This window comes from Pelodiscus sinensis, chromosome 8 (genome assembly GCF_052426305.1).
Source record: "Pelodiscus sinensis isolate ZL-2025 chromosome 8, ASM5242630v1, whole genome shotgun sequence".
NCBI classification, from domain to species: domain Eukaryota; kingdom Metazoa; phylum Chordata; order Testudines; family Trionychidae; genus Pelodiscus; species Pelodiscus sinensis.
Window position 1 is genome coordinate 17,458,635 of NC_143059.1, and position 14,843 is coordinate 17,473,477.

Genomic DNA, 14,843 nt, shown 5'->3' on the forward strand with positions numbered 1-14,843 from the left:
ATGCTGAGCACTCGGGGTTTCAATTCCCCACCCTGGGTCTGTTCCTATCATTCCACACGTCTCTCCACTGCCATACCTCCAGCCTGTCTCCGGGTCTGCGGTTGTCGCTGGGGCTGTGGCAGTTATGGCTGGGGCTGTAAGAGCTGCTGCGTTAGGTCTGGCTGCATTGGCTCTTTTCACTCTGGAGCTCGCTCTTCAGGTACTTCATCTTTGGCAGTCAGCCCTGAGTGAGCTGCCTCAGGGCCTTTTATACTCCTGCTCACGATTGAGCATGCCCGGCAAGGCTGCGGGGGAAGGGTGCTTTCAGCCAGCTGGGCCCAGCTGTTCTACAGTGAGGGGCCAAAGTGCCCGATCACAATGCCTCATGGCAATTCCTGTGGCCACTGTATGGGCTGCTGAGTCTGCTGCATCCAGGACCATCTGCGGCGCTGTCTAAGATACTGCGTGGTCCTCCTGCACCAGCACTGCAAATTCCTGTCTCGCCTCCAAAGGCAGGAGCTCCTGGACTTTCAAAAAGCATTCCAGGAGTTGAAGCTAGGGAGCACCTGTTGGTTTGACACCCTGAGCTGGAGACCTTCAGTGGAATATACCTTACGGCCAAACACATCTAGCACTTTAGCCTCCTTTTTGGGAGTGGGGTCTGGGCTTCCTCCGATTCACAGCATCCACCACCAGAGATCCTGGCTGAGGGCAGGTGAAAATGTGTATGCAGCCCTGCTGGCTATGAGATGGAGGACTTCTTATTCCAACTCCTGTAACCCTCAGTTCACAAGGAGTAAGGGAAGTCAAAGGAAGAGTGTTCTTTCTTCGACTTCCTGCTGTATAGACAGCGCCCAAAGCCAAATTAAGCTATTTTGACTTCAGCTGCGCAATTGATGTGGCTGAAGTTAAGTATCTTAATTCGACTTTTGCCCTGCAGTGTAGATGTGCCCCAGATCTCCTTCCTGTAGCACCAATTTATATCCAGAAATCCAGTCTTTCGTTGCCACCACATTACGTAGCAGAAATCTCTTGTAGAGCAACTAAAATCAATCGCCTTTGGCCTAACCACTTTCTATTCTTTTCTGTTAAAGATAATCCCTCTTGCATCTGAAATCACTTTGGAGCGGGGTGGGGAAAGGGGTTATGAATCAGATATTAAAAAACCCACAATTTGCGTTTTACTCTTTTTTCCACTAACAGCTAATGAAAATTCTGAAGGTTGGCTCTGAATTCCTCCTGCCTTCAGGGGGACCCTCTGCTTCTATAGTACCCAGGGAATAATATACATAGACAAGATGAAGATTTGAAATGGGTGCATAAAAAGTGGCAGACACACACACAGGCCCGAATTTCAAAGTTCACATTTTAAGTCTGCAGTTGGGGCAATGCTGCACAAACACAGTTAGTTGCAGAACTGCAACATAAGTATGCAGTGCCAATAGAAAATAAAGGCATCCCTCTGCCCATTTGTACACCTAATTTAGGGCCCACACACACCAGCAATGGCTTCTGAAACTCATTTACATTAATGGGAGTCCTGGGTCCTCAGGGTTCATAGGATTAGGTCCCAGCCTCTCATCAGATTTCTCAGAGATGTTTTTAGGTTTCTTCTCGGTCCTCTCATCCCTATTATGGGAATAGATTCACTCATTCTTTAAGCAAGCGATGGGGGATCTTTTTCTTATTTGAGGAGGCAACAGTAACTCTCACTGGCTTCAACAGAAGTTATTCCTATCCTATGGTGAGCGAATATGGACTGACATATGTAATAAAGAACAAAATTAGTAGAAGTTTAAAGCTTTATTGTTAATGATATTGAGACCAAGGATGAAATAGTTTCTCAAATAGTCTAAAATATGTCGGGTATTAGCTGGGTTATATTGTTTCTATACCTCCCCAGGAGAGCCTTTTGCCCCTCTTCCCTCTTAATTGAAGACACCTTCTCTTCTCTCTCAGAACATTAGAATGGATGAGGACACTGGAGGACTCTTGGGATTTATAGGCATATTAGGCAGACTTTTCTTTTTTTTCTTATTTCTGGAAGATGTAAATCTTCCTTGAAGTTCACTTGACAAAAGGACAATAAGTGTGTTAACTGAAATAAGCATGTATTACCGGGATGGATATCAGTAGGATTTTTATTGGTAATTATGTTTATATAGTGTTGAATTTGTTCAATTGGGGCTAAACATATTTAGTTATGGTTGGTTTTGGAGTTTTGTGGTTAATTTGCTCTACTTGTAATGCATGAATATTAAACAATTAATATTAAACAATATTAGAATGAAATTTGTAGGGAATGGGGAGGAAATAATTGCAAACAAAAATGCTTTGCAATAAACATAATTCTTTACACATGGAACGAAGTGTGAGAAACTCAATTTATAGTCTTATCAATTTTGCAACTATATTCTCACCATTAATCAGAGTGTCATAGATTAAGACATCTCTCCTTTGTTTCACTTACACATTTAAGTCTACAGGGGGCCTAGCATATTAAACCCTATTATCAATGTTCAAGTGCACTTTAGTTCCCTTAAGTTCCTTATTAGGTGCACAGCTTGCATCATACTGGGAAATTTAGGTCACTGTTTCTTGTTAGCCTTGTCCCTCCTCCTTTCTCCTTCCCTAAGGCCCTTTTCTTTGACAATCCCTTATAAGCAGAATGGAAACCCAACATAATACAGAAATCACAATGTTAGAGTGGGTTTGAAATCAGGCAGAACAAATTCACTACTTCTAATATGACCAACAAAATATGGTCCTTTGTGTGCAAACAGGCCTTGCATTTTCTGCATAAAAAGCTACCGGTACTGGATATTGGTATGGACCCTTTCACCTCTTTGAGATCACCTTACCTGGCTGGTAGACGGAGGGCCTTATGCTAGCAGTAGTGACAACTCTTGGTTTTGGAGCAGGAACTGGACTTTCACTGTAGCCTGCGGAAGGAGCAGTACCTTGGGAGACTGGTGTTGATGTGTAGGACTGGCCCGTACCTCTAAAAAAAAGCACAGCTGTGAGCTACTTTACAGACACCAAGAGCAGCAAATTAAGAAATCAAGAGATTAGTCAGCTTCCATACCACTCCAAGGGATGCTTCCTTAAAGCCACAGAAAGAAGAATGTGAGATTCTTTAGCCTTTGCAGTTACTATGATGAAGACTGCAGTGCAGCTCCTATCACTAGCATTATCATAACTGCTTTAAAAACAAATGTAATGAGGAAAAAAGAGCCTGCTGTCAGTGTATCTTTAGCATTGGCACTTATATGGAATCAGTCCCTTTGGTTGGGAGAACTAACCAAACAGGAATCCTAATCAATCTCTAGTTTTGAGTGTGACCAACTGGAGGAAAATTGTATGTAGCTAGGATTGATTGTTTCAGGGATCTAAAAATGAGATTCATGGTCCATTTGCCTAGTGCCTACAAAGAAGATTATCCTCGTCTCATTGAAATAAGTGGGTATTTTGCTATTGATTTAAATCAGAGCAGAATTAGAAATAAAATTTAGGGATTGACATGAATTATAAGAACTGGTTACCCACCTTTTTTAAGTGGGACCAAGCACTTGCCCTTTACAAGGCAGAGAGAAAAATAGATCTAATTTCTGAAACAAGTCCTTTTCCAGGTGTAGGTTGAAGATAATAATCTATTCATTTATTTTTCTAATTTTCAAATTTGGAGGGTCCCAAAAGCCTCTGATTTGCAATTATGTATTCTCTCTCTTATGCTCCTGGATTGAGAAACTCTTTGAAGAATTCCAAACAGCAGCATTGAAGGACTGTAATGAAGAAAAATCATGCCCACGGGGTTTATCTCAGCTCATAAGTGGTTTCCATCACCTACAGGGTTTATAGTTTGGTTTAATGGCCCTTAGCACCTCCATAACAATTGTTGCAGCACCCCACGTTTGTTACAGTTCAGGTGATGAGCTTCAGGTTGATTATAGTAAACAGCAGAATTATTTGCAGCTTAGATTTATGGGGTCTTCACACTGGCAAACTTTTTACTTTAATTTAGAAGAGCTGAGTGCAATTTGCAAAATCCTACCATTACACTGGGATAAGAGATAAATTTTTATTAGGACAGCCCATGGAATAAATGGGATTAAGGTTCCCAGGCATATGCTTACTCCATCTTCTTGATCATGCTGTTTTTAAGAAACATTAAATGTCAGACGACCTCAAAAATAGATACATTTCACTGAAGAACATTTTTCATGGCATATGTTTTGCCTTATTCTACTTATTCTGTAAAACCAGATTGTCAAAAGAGTGGCTGCAGCTATGTAGGTGCCCAAATTCAGATACTTTCATATAACACCTTATTTGTGTGCATTAGGGATGTAAAAATGTGTTTAAAAATATAACTGTCTAACAACTAAAACTCCTAGAGGTTACAAGGATACATGCTGTGGGCTCTCCAGTATAAAGTTTATTTAAACTTTATAATGCAGAGCCCACAGCAAAGCCTTCCCGGGAGCAGGGCTGGCAGTCACTCCTAGTGAGGCTTTGCTATGAGCTCTACAGCCAGCTTCCCAGGAACCAGTCGGTTGCATGGGGTGAAAGGACAGGGAAGGGCCAGCTGGGCCCGCCACTAAGGGTGAGACTTCTGGGTTAACCAACTGGTTCATCTTTTACATCCCTAGTGTACACACACAACCTCTACATGGGAACACTAAAATCTGGCACTTACATGTGGATTAGTGTATGTGCATTTAAGGTATGTCTAGATTGAATCCCTCTGTCTGCAAAGGGATGCAGATTAGGCAGGTCGACATTGCAAATGAGGCAGGGATTTAAATATCTCGTGCCTAATTTGCAGAAAAATGGCCGCTGCGGTTTGCCGACTCAGCACGTTGTCCGCAAAAAGCGGCTGTCTAGAGGGGGATCTGTTGAAAAAGAAAGCCTTTTTCAACCGATCCCTTATGCCTCCTGGCCTTAGATGATAATTTTTATACATTATCTGAAGATCTTTCATTGGTCTAAGGCATTATTCTAAGGCACATTATTCAAAGTGAAAACAGTTACATAAGAAACCAGTGCAATATACTTAGTTTTAAAGAATCTGATCAACACGGCTGCGTCTAGGCTGGCAAGTTTTTCCGCAAAAGCAGCTGCTTTTGCGGAAAAACTTGCCAGCTGTCTACACTGGCCACTTTGAATTTGCGCAAGAACACTGACGATCTAATGTATGATTGTCAGTGTTCTTCCGCAAATACAATGACTCTCCCGTTCGGGAAAAAGCCCTCTTGCGCAAAAGCATTTGCGCAAGAGGGCCAGTGTAGACAACTGAGAACCGTTTTGCGCAAAAAAGCCCCGATGGTGAAAATGGCGATCGGGGCTTTCTTGCACAAAACCGCGTCTAAAAGCATTTGCGGAAAATCGTGCCAGTCTAGACATAGCCCACTTGTTGATAAATGAAAAGTAATGCACATTGGAATAAATAATCCCAACTATACATGCCAAACGATGGGGACTAATTTAGCTACAACTACTCAAGAGAGAGATCTTGGAATCATGATGGATAGTTCTCTGAAAACATCCACTGAATGTGCAGCAGCAGTCAAAAAAGAAAACAGAATATTAGTAATAATTAAAAATGGGATAAAGTGAATAAAGCAGAGAATATCTTATTGCCTCTATATAAATCCATGGTACATCCACATCTTGAATACTGCACATGGATGTGGTTGCCTCTCTCAAAAAAGATATATTGGCATTGAAAAAGGTTCAGAAAAGGGCAACAAAAATTATGAGGGGTTTGGAACGGGTCCCGTATAAAGAGAGATTAAAAAGACTGGGACTCTTCAGCTTGGAAAAGAGTTGACTATGGGGGGATATGATAGAGATTATAAAATTATGACTGTTGTAGAGAAAATGAATAAGGAAAAGTTATTTACTTGTTCCCATAACATAAGAACTAGGGGTCACCAAGTGAAATTAATAGGTAGCAGGTTTAAAACAAACAAAAAGGAAGTTTTTCTTCATACAGTGGTATCACTCCCTCTGGGGCATCTGGCATTGGCCACTTTTGGAAGACAGGACACTGGGCTAGACGGACCTTTTGTCTGATACAGTTTGGCTGTTCTTATGTTCTAACACTTGCTGTGTAGGGTAGGAGATTATATAAATTACATATATTATAAAATATAACTGAAATTCTAGTGTACCTGCCACTGCTAAGTATGTTCTAGTCTCAATCATCTGGGTTCATTGGTAAAGACTCCTTTTTTAGGGCTCTATATTTGCATAATACATTAGGAAATCTGAATCGGGTTACTCATGTTTGGACCATCATACAGAAAAATGACTGCTTGTTTGTTACTCGTGTATTTCTCGATGTATATAGGGTTTTAAAACATTGCCCTATATCCTTATGTAGGAAGCTGCTATCTGCTAGAAAGAAAATCAATTGGAGTAAATAAAAAAAATGTCTAAAACACCAAGAGCACCACTGAATTCAGTAACCAAGTGTGGAACTGTTTACAAAGATAACCAAAGTGAGAATGCAGATCAGTTTTAGTGATGGAGACTAAAAGACTCCTGTAAAACAGAAATAAAGCACAGAGATACATCATTATAAGTGTTTTAGTGAAGCCAAATCAGCTTTGGGAAGCTCTACCAACTGTAATTTTTGCTGCAGAAATAAAGAGTGGTTAAGTAAGTGACCAAAGATATTCTGATGATTGACAATGGTTTAATGGTAAAGTAAAATGATAAAATGTCTGAAACGCACCGAAAATGCCCGATTTTAGATTAATGGATTTGTAACAGACACGTGAGAGACATTGAATTAAATAAAATGTTTGAAAACAGGAAAAGAAGTAACATTTTAATTACATCACTTTTAGGTTAATAGTTCACTACGAGTTTACTAGTAGCATTAAAGTGGCGCATTAGGTACTATTAATGTGTAGTAGCTGCAAAAGACAATATTTTATACCTCTTTTTTGACTGGTAGCTGATGGAGGTGGAAGAATGCCGGTTGAAGCTAAAATAAGACAAAAGTTTGTGTTTTTATGCAATGCAAAAATGTCATTTGAAATTGAGAACCAAATACATCAAATAATTAGGACATCTTATCCTACAATGAGATTCCAAAGGAAGTACACACTATATTCAATAAGCAGTAAGTTGAGGCATACTGAAGTACATGACATGCACTACTTTTCATCTGGTTACAAAAACAATGTTTAACTGTTATTGAGTCAAAACCTGCTCAGGCTAGAAATCACATTACAGCCTTACTAAGCTGAGGACAATTTGATCCTTGTGTAGAATGTCCCATAAATCACTAGCTCACACATTGCTACTAATTGTTTAATTGTGGGATTTTAGTTCTGCAATTAAAGAAACAGTTTGCTTTGACATTCACTAAATACTAATACAAAGAAAAAAGGTACATTTGTTTTGTTTCACTGTCCACATATCTGGATACTTCAAAGTAAATTGCACAAAATCTTAGTAAAGCAAACCATGAATTGAAACTTCACTTAACTCAGGACCTCAAATCCATGTCTCCATCGTAGTCCCTGGTGAGGCAAACAACTGCTCCATAATAAAGGCAAGTGGAGATGTAAATGAAACCACAGCATCAAGCAACTACCTCCAACTTTTCACTGGTTATTTTCAACCCTAATAGGTATGTGCTAAGCAGAATTGTTAGGTAGGCAGAAGGCATTTTTCTGTTGGTTGAACTGGGATCAGCCCAAAGAGATAACACTTAAATCTATGTAAGATTTGATTTTGTGAACGGATGGATTTGAATGGCAACTTACTTGTCCATCTGATTCATGTCAAAACTTAGCTATAAACTGTAATACTAGTGAAATCCTGAACTGGTTTTAATCAGTAGACATTCTGGACTTATTTTCAGGGGGGCACTCTATATCTCTAAAATACTACTGAACTATGCTTTAAGTTGGTGGTTGGCTACCTGTGGCTCCATCTGTGGACTGTGGTCTCTCTAGCTATCCATTACCCCCATGTGCCTCTGGTGCCCTGGGGCATCAAAGCCCTGCACTTCTAAGCCCTCCCCCTCCCCCCCAATACTTTCAAAACGTGCAAATGGCCTGATATGTGCTCCACCCCTCCTCCTCCCCTGCCCTGCCAGAGCTGGAATGCCAGGAACAGCTGATTCACAGCTGTTCAAGCTCTGGAAAGGAGGAGGCTGGGGAGGGCGGGGGGGGGGGGGGGGGGGGAGAGGAGGGGATTTTTCAGAATACTACACATGGATGTAGCTTCAAAACTCCCTACTACTCCTGGAATTAAATCAATGCTCACGATTTGGAGAAAAATGAAGCCCTAACTCTCCACAAGAGTAATCTGGAAAAGGAAAAATGCACTGACAGTTTTGCTATATACTGTGTTGATTCCTTAACCTGGAATGATTTCTAGAGAGCCTGAGTTATGTACAATAAACGTAAAAATTAACTCAAAGGAGCATTTGTTTGAGCCAATGTCCAGTTTCCACTCCAATTACTTTTGCTGGGGACTTACAATGAGCTATTGCTTCTAAGCTACTAGCTGTAAGCAGCTTCTGTGCATCTATTATTCCATACAGTTGCTTTTCTAATCAGTTTCTGCTTTCTTTGCCTTATTATGAGAAGCTGAATGGACTTGCACATTTAGTAGTCTCTACATTTATCCATGTCCAAGTGATTTTACATCCACAACTCCCACTGGAGCTAAGGGGAATTCAACATGCAAATCCCTTTAGCAACCATGTTAAAAGAGACCCTTATAGTAACAATCTGGAAGGTTTGGTATGCAGATTGACAAAATTTTGATGTAAATTCCCTGGCTCGTAAGTGCAAGCATCAGGACTTACATTTGTTTACATTTTTTTATCTGATCTATAGATAAGTTCTATAGATAGAGAGAAATACTTCCCATGAGTTTACATGTCAGGTAGGACCATGTTCTCGAAAGAAATAGCTTTTGAATACCAATCATCATGCACAACTATGTGAAGTTTTACTTCTTTTTCCTTGAGCAAGTAAGAGATCTTCTTTGGCAATACATTTTATTATCAATCTCAATAATCCCAGATCCCACTCTCAGATAAATACATTCTAGATAAAATCAGATACATTTGAGTGGGAGACAACTGTTCAATAGCACAAGACAGCCCCAGCTCCATTCACAAGTGTAATAAAGCACAGAGTTGGATGCAAATGCAGTAAAAGAATTCTGTTCAGCACTCACCCTTTGAACATAAGGCCTCTTTAAGATGACTCTTTAAAATTAATCCATGCCCCACTAACTTTACACAGTAAAACGAAAATGTATGTACAGCATTAACACATCAATCAGCTCTTTATTTCTCCACATGATCCTTGAGCTCTTACAGCTCTGGCTGCTTTTATTTGTTTATTTGCAAAGGCCTTGGTTGCATATTTGACCTAGAACATTACTCTGGTTCCAGAAGTTAATGGGGCAAATCAGAACTCAGTTGTAGTATCCAGTGAGATGCATTTAACATAAGAACATAAGAATGGCCACACTGGGTCAGACGAAAGGTCCACCTAGCCCAGTGTCCTGTCTGCTGACAATGGCCAATGCCAGATGCCTCAGAGGGAATGAACAGAACAGGGAATCAACAAGAGATCCGTCCCCTGTCACCCATTTCCAGACTCTGACAAACAGAGGCTAGGGACATCATTCCTACCCATCCTGGCTAATTGCCATTGATAGACCCAGCCTCCAGGAATTATCTTTGGTGTATTTCCACCAAAGTCAGTGGAATTATACCAAGAATGAAATTGCTCTAATATGTTTTAGCTTTCTGAATATGGGAGTTAAGAATCAGATGGAGTGCTCAGAGCACATATTTACATTTCCATCTCATAGCTCTTTCAATTCTGCATCATTGCTAAAGCACTGACAAAATATTGAAAGATGTGACATATGCTTGTGTGGTCACTGACATTTTCTATAATGTTCTCCAGCTTTTTATAGATAGAAAGTCCCCAGATTTAGCCTTCAAACCTGTATACTCTTTTCACTACAAACAATGGCCACAAGTGATGTTTGTCTGATTTATGCTAAGATAAAGCACATTGGAAAATTATTATCTTCACTGCGTTACTGACTGACTCAGTCTCTGATCACCATCAAATTGTGCTCAAATAACTTTACTATCCATTCCCTTCTCTACTCTTAATCTTGGTAAATGTAAATGTTCCATAAAAACTAGGGCAGGCTGGCAGAAAGTATCATGGTAGTATTCTTTGTTTCTAGTGATAACTACTTCTAACCTTTCTATGATCTGTCATTAGTTAATAATTGTTGAATGTACAAGAAAAGTAGGTCTGATGAACATTTAAAAAAGGATAAGCTTAAAAAACAACAAATGGTCTTGTAGCACTTTATAGACTGACAAAACATGTAGATGGTATCATGAGCTTTTGTGGGCACAACCCACTTCTTCAGATTACTGGAGTTTTGAGTTTAGGATGTGCAGATCCAAAATAAATAGGGGAGAAGGGAGAATGAAAAAAAAGAAGGGGGTGGGAAACAAGAAGCAGAGGATATGAAAATATCAAAGGGAAAAACTACGGTAGTCTGCACATCCTAAATTCAAAACTCCATTCATCTGAAGAAGTGGATGATACCATCTACACGTTTCATTAGTCTATAAAGTGCTACCACACCATTTGTTATTTTTAAGTCTATCCTGTTCAGACTAACTCAGCTACCCCCTGAAGCATTTAAAAATGGGTCAGTTGATCACAATATGATCCACATTTTTTACCAAGAAAAACACAGTTTGGGCTTGCTACCTCACTTAGGGTATGTCTACACTACCCTCCTAGTTCGAACTAGGAGGGTAATGTAGGCATACCGCACTTGCAAATGAAGCTCGGGATTTGAATTTCCCAGGCTTCATTTGCATAAGCGGGGAGCCGCCATTTTTAAAACCCCGCTGGTTCGAACCCCGTGCAGCGCGGCTACACGGGGCACGAACTAGGTAGTTCGAACTAGGCTTCCTAGTTCGAACTACCTAGTTCGTGCCCCGTGTAGCCGCGCTGCACGGGGTTCGAACCAGCGGGGTTTTAAAAATGGCGGCTCCCCCCTTATGCAAATGAAGCCTGGGAAATTCAAATACCGGGCTTCATTTGCAAGTGCGGTATGCCTACATTACCCTCCTAGTTTGAACTAGGAGGGTAGTGTAGACATACCCTTAATTAGATACAAGCATAAGAACATCCATACTGTGTCAGGCCAAAAGTCCATGTACCGCAGTACTTTGTCTTCCCACAGTGGCCAATGCCAGGTGTCCCAGAGGGAATGAGCAGAAGATATAATCATCAAGTGATCCATCCCATGTTGCCCATTCCCTGCTTCTATCAAACAGAGGCAAGGGACACCATTCTTGTCCATCCTAGCTAATAGCCATTGATGTACCTATCTATCCTCCAAGAATTTATTTAGCTCATTTTTTAACCTTATTAAAATCCTGGCCTTCACAACATCCTCTGGCAAGGAGTTCCACAGGTTGAAGTGCTGTGTGAAGAAGTACTTCCTTTTGTTTGTTTTAAACCTGCTACCTGTTAATTTCATTTTGTTCTTGTGTTATGGGAACAAGTAAATAACTTTTCCTTATTTACTTCCTCCACACCAGTCAAGATTTTATAGACCTCTATCATATCCCCCCTTAGTTGACTATTTTCCAAGCTGAAGAGCCCCGGTATTATTAATCTCTCCTCATACGGCAACCGTTCAATATGCTTAATACTTTTTATTGCCTTTTTCTGAATTTTTTCCAGTGCTAAGATATCTTTTTTAAGATGGGGCGACCACATCGGCATACAGTAGTCAAGACGTGGGCAGACCATGGATTTATACAGAGGCAATAAGATATTCTCTGTCTTATTCTCTACCCTTTTTAAATGATTCCCAACTTTCTGTTTGCTTTTCTTGACTGCTTCCGCTGCACATTGAGGGCACATTTACACAGCAGGGCTAAAGCCAAAATAAGTTACACAACCTGAGCTATGTCAATTGTGTAGCTTAAGTCAAAATAGCTTATTTCAGTTTTTGGCGCTATCTATGCAGCAAGAAATCTGAGGAAGAACACTTTTCTTCAGACTTCTCTTACACCTCATAAAACGAGGGTTACAGGAGTAGGAGTAAGAAGTCCTCCAGCTTGACAGTATTTTGACATGATGTCAAAATAACTGCTTAAAGTGTAGATGTGGATGATGTTATTTTGTAATAATGTTATAAGGTAAAACTGCTGTGTAGACGTATGCTGAGTGATATCATCAGTCCAAAACGAATCTAAGATCTCTCTCTTCAGTGATAACAGCTAATTTAGTCCCCATCATTTTGTATGCCTAACTGGGATTATATTCTCAAGATGCATTACTTTGCATTTATGAACATAAAACTTCATCTGCTATTTTGTTGCACAGTCACCTTGTTTTGTGAGATTCTTTCAAAGGTCTTAACAGTGTGCTCTGGATTTAACTATCTTGAGTAGTTTCATATCATCTGCAAATTTTGCCACTTCACTGTTTACCCCTTTCTCCAGATCATTTATGAATATGTTGAATAGGACTGATCCCACTACGGACCCTTTTGGGAAACCACTAATTACCGCGCTCAAATCTGAAAACTGACCATTTATTCCTACCCTTTGCTTCCTATCTCTTAACTAGTTATCAATCCATGAGAGGACCTTCCCTTTTATATACCACACACCACATAAATGAACTTGAATATTACATACAACTAACTGTCTAAGGTTTGAGAACATTTCCAGTCAAATATTTTAAACTTAATGCTGGAAAGATAAAGGTTTTCTTTTAGCTTGGTTTTAATTCAGACAAGATCAAAACAAACAGGCAGTAAATTTTACACTTAAATGTTTTCTCCCAAGCCAATTTTTTAAGAACTTAAGAACCTCAAACTGAAGCAAACAATGAAGAGTGAAAAAGTCTGACTAAAAAGAAAAAGGAGAGATGTTTGCAAATATACCTAGACTGAGCAGAGACAGCAGACTAAAAAGTGAAAGATGCTAGTGATATGTTCCTGTACCCAGGGAAAGGGCTAGGCTGTGACAGAGAGCTGGGGCCTGCAAGCACACTGCAGAGGACACAGTAAAAGCAGTACAAAACAATTTTACAAGGAGAACTATGCGACATCTCAGAATAGAGCCTTGTATGAGTTCAGGTATAAGACGACCATTCTATAGTTAGCAGCAACACATGTATTTTCTGTGAAATACATCTGGAGACTTACAGTATAGCACAACCAAGCACATTTCTTACAGAACAGAAGAAAAAACACACAAACTATAGAAAAAATATATGAACAGAACTCTGACTAGATAAGAAAGCTGGTAGTTCAAATATCTTTTGTGAACTGCATACATCTTTACCCTGAAAGAACCAAGATATTTGCATCAGAAGTGAAGACAAAAATTTCACTATTCGGCTACTACCAGGGTAAAGAGCACAAGGGTTTTAGGAACATTTTTGTCATCAATGCCAAAAGGTTATTTATATTTTTACCTATAAGGAGTAGGGATTTACTTTTTCAAGAATGTATTATATTCTCAATTTTCTTCATGTAGTAGTTCAAGTAAAGATATACTGAGAGTTAAAATTCTTTAAACAATTATTGCATGTGAAATGCTTCTTAAGCAAGGATGCTATCAAAATAATTATGAAAATGTGGTGTAGTACTTTGCTTGGTCTCTCTTTTCTGGCTGAATGTCTGGCTCTATGGCATCAGAACACAAATACAGAGTAAAAATAGGATTTAAAAAGAAATTTGTGATATTAGCTGCTAAAATCAGGCTTTAGAACAGAAAGAACATTTCCTACCAAATTATGTAATTTTATAGTACTGTAGGTCACATTTTGCACCTCCATTATGTGCAAGTAGTTCATATGATTGAAGGTGAGACTTTTTGTTCTTGGACACTTAAAGTGGACTAAAGTGTATTTCAGATCTTTTAGGAGAAAAACTGTCTGAGAAAAAAGATGTGACTCGAATTCATTCTTGTTCCTTTGACAATGATTATGTAAATGGCAACATCATAAACTTCACCCATTTTCCTCACAGTCTAAGGAGTCTATTCACACTAGATATTAATGTTTAATTCTCAGTAATTTACAACAATTGAGTGCTCAATGAAGTAAGAATAGAATCTGAATGACTATCTTTGTTCCTTTTAAAATCCAATATTAATTATATAGTTAAATCTTTTTAGAAAAAGCACAGTTAAGTAGAAATTAATCACCTTAGCACCTTTATAAAAAGTCAACTACCAAATGAATGGATCTGCTGACATCCTGCACGTGGTACATCCGACATCACATAATTCAGAGGGCTGACATGCTGTAGTAAATAAAAAGATCCTACTATACACTGTGGTATCACTCAATAGGGTTAAAATGCGTTTTGCATTTTCCTCTTTGACCTTCTAAGAGGAGGTGTCACTTTAAGGTATATTAAAAACCATATAGATCTTTCTACTAGCTCGCTTAAATTTATTAACCTGTTTATTTCTTGACAATTTGTGCTCTGCTGTCATGTAATCCGAAGGATTTTCACTTTCCATTTTAATTATTATGCAACTTTGGTACCCTTCTCACGATAGGGGACAAAACAGTTAATATCAGATTTTCTTTTTTTGAAAATGTAAATTATGTTCCTCAAAAGAACATTTGATTAATTCTGTTCTAAGAGCTGAGTTTGAATCTTATAATTTCTTGCAAATAAAAATTCAACACTCCAACAAGAAATTCAGCTTCAGAATACATAAAACAAGGTGACATATTTTCTCAATATACTGCATACTTTGTTCATGTTAGGGTTGAGAATTCTCCCAAGCAGATGACATTTGT

The 14,843-nt window shown here is 39.2% G+C and overlaps 1 protein-coding gene across 1 annotated transcript in view; it reads right to left on the reverse strand.

Moving 5' to 3' along the window:
* LDB3 (LIM domain binding 3) overlaps nucleotides 1-14,843 on the reverse strand; it is a 239,403-nt gene that overhangs the window by 46,412 nt on the left and 178,148 nt on the right. Inside the window, exons 12-13 of the mRNA XM_089780066.1 lie at nucleotides 6,926-6,973; nucleotides 2,841-2,980 (exon numbers count right to left, since the gene is read on the reverse strand). Coding sequence (XP_089636192.1) covers nucleotides 2,841-2,980; nucleotides 6,926-6,973 — 188 coding nt within the window. The remainder of the gene's footprint in view (nucleotides 1-2,840; nucleotides 2,981-6,925; nucleotides 6,974-14,843) is intronic.